General features: G+C 37.2%; 1 protein-coding gene across 1 annotated transcript; it reads right to left on the bottom strand.

The window, feature by feature from the left end:
• Positions 1–398: 398 nt before the first annotated feature.
• On the bottom strand, positions 399–1,190 carry LOC115765742. Its single transcript, XM_030709406.1, has 3 exons — positions 911–1,190; positions 673–846; positions 399–609 (listed from the first exon to the last, which is right to left on the bottom strand). The coding sequence occupies exons 1-3, from the start codon at positions 1,166–1,168 to the stop codon at positions 439–441; spliced, it is 603 nt and encodes a 200-aa protein (XP_030565266.1). The 5' UTR covers positions 1,169–1,190; the 3' UTR covers positions 399–438.
• Between the last annotated feature and the right edge of the window lie 663 nt (positions 1,191–1,853).

The raw sequence follows: 1,853 nt of genomic DNA, 5'->3' as shown, positions 1-1,853 counted from the left end.
TGCGCAATTGAATGGGGCAGCAGCTATAAGAATTTCTGTATACATGTACACACACACATTCATGCGCGTCTGCTTCGCATTCTAATAGCATGGTAATTTCATCTTTTCTATGGAATGTTATTTTAGTTCCTTTTTTATCATAAGTACTTAATTGTTGGTGTGGCTGCTGAGTAGAGGCATAGCAAGTGGTGCGGTCTGTCGCGAGTTCGAGCCCTATCGGGGTTTTTTTGAGTAGAGTCGACAGTAAGTAATGCGGTCAGTTGCAAATTCGAGCCCTGCCAAGGGAACTTTTTTTTATTAATTTATTTGGTGTTGGAATAAGAGGGTTCAGGGTATCCCCTAGTCGGGAGCTCCCGACTAGAACCTCTTACTTGTTTTTTTTTTGTTTTTTGTTAGAAATAGAAGTTTTCAATTTACATATACGTTTACATGGCAAATCTACAACCTCTGAAATTCCCCTAACATTTCGAAACAGATGCTAGTTTCTCGCTCTACACCGTTAGTGTCAAATGCCTTAAAGGTATAGACAAGCTTGTGTTGTCCAATTAAAGGTAATCCTTGTGCCTCCAAAAGTAAATCTACATCAAACGGTTCGTGAATAAATTTAGTCTAGAAGAGAATGACATATGCTGTTTATAAGTAGATTATATAACTAGATTACATAGAACTTACTCCAGGCAGAATACATTTCTCTCTAACTTGTTCCTTATTGATTATGTACTTTGACCAAAACTTGTACCAGTACTGTTCTTTTTCATAGAGAGATGCACAGAAGTCACGGACATGCATATTGAATACAGTTGGCTGCCAGGATCCACGATCGAAACGATTTAATTGAACAGAAATCTGAAATTAATAAAAATGATTGTGATGTTTCAATCCATTTTAATTTTATGTTAAAGATTATAACCTGAATGCGATCACCAGGTTGAATATTCCAGGCGCAGGTGAGATTGCCCGAAAAGCGTACCGACACAAAATCCGTTTTAAATGTTGACTCAGAGGTATCGAACAGTCCACTTACATTGAGTACGTTACTTGGTTTATTGGGACAATTGGTGAATACATCCTCATTTTCAAGACTGAATTTATATTTTATGGCACTCGATTGCCTTGCTAATAAAATCCAAATCAACACCTTGTACACAAAGTTTGGTGTGGACCACATCTTTTGGGTATTCGCGTTGATTAGTCGAATAGAATCTCGAATTGGTTTTGGTGCATTGCGGGCAGTGGCTATTTATACATCAGAATATGAATTATATAACACGTGCCTAGTACACAGCAATAATTCAACATGATTGTTAGATCGCACCTAATGTCCAACTGTCTGTTCTGGTACAAATTAATTATAACATACTGCAAAATATATATCGTTCAACATATACATACGTTTGTTGTTATACCCTTGTATTAATAACCGAGTCGATATAGTCCGCGTCCGTCTGTCCATCCGTTCGTCTGTCTGTTTCTATACGAAAAGAAGTCTCTCAGTTTTATAACTATCGCTATGAAACTTTGCAGAAGTGCCTCTTTCTGTTGCAGAACATATGTCGGACCCAGCTGGATCGAACCACTATGTCATATAGCCATAGGAACGATTGGTCGAAAATAAGGTTGTTGTATGGAACATTTTTTTGTTTATCATGATATCTTGACAAAACTCGGCATTAACTATTTTCCCTGTGCTTCTTAGATACGGGCAAAGCACTATAAGCATTTTGAAAATTTTGGGTCTGCAAGGGTATTAGATCTTCGGCGTGCCGAAGATAGCCTTTCTTTCTCATTTAATTTAGTATTGTAATTATAGTAATGTAAGTGGAAAATCGTCACTTTAATCGTTTGGTTTGATT

Source organism: Drosophila novamexicana, unplaced genomic scaffold (genome assembly GCF_003285875.2).
Source record: "Drosophila novamexicana strain 15010-1031.04,08,12 unplaced genomic scaffold, DnovRS2.1 tig00000986-arrow-arrow-pilon, whole genome shotgun sequence".
NCBI classification, from domain to species: Eukaryota; Metazoa; Arthropoda; class Insecta; order Diptera; family Drosophilidae; genus Drosophila; species Drosophila novamexicana.
The sequence above is the reverse complement of the archived record's forward strand: the minus strand, read 5'-3'. Positions and strand labels throughout refer to the sequence as shown.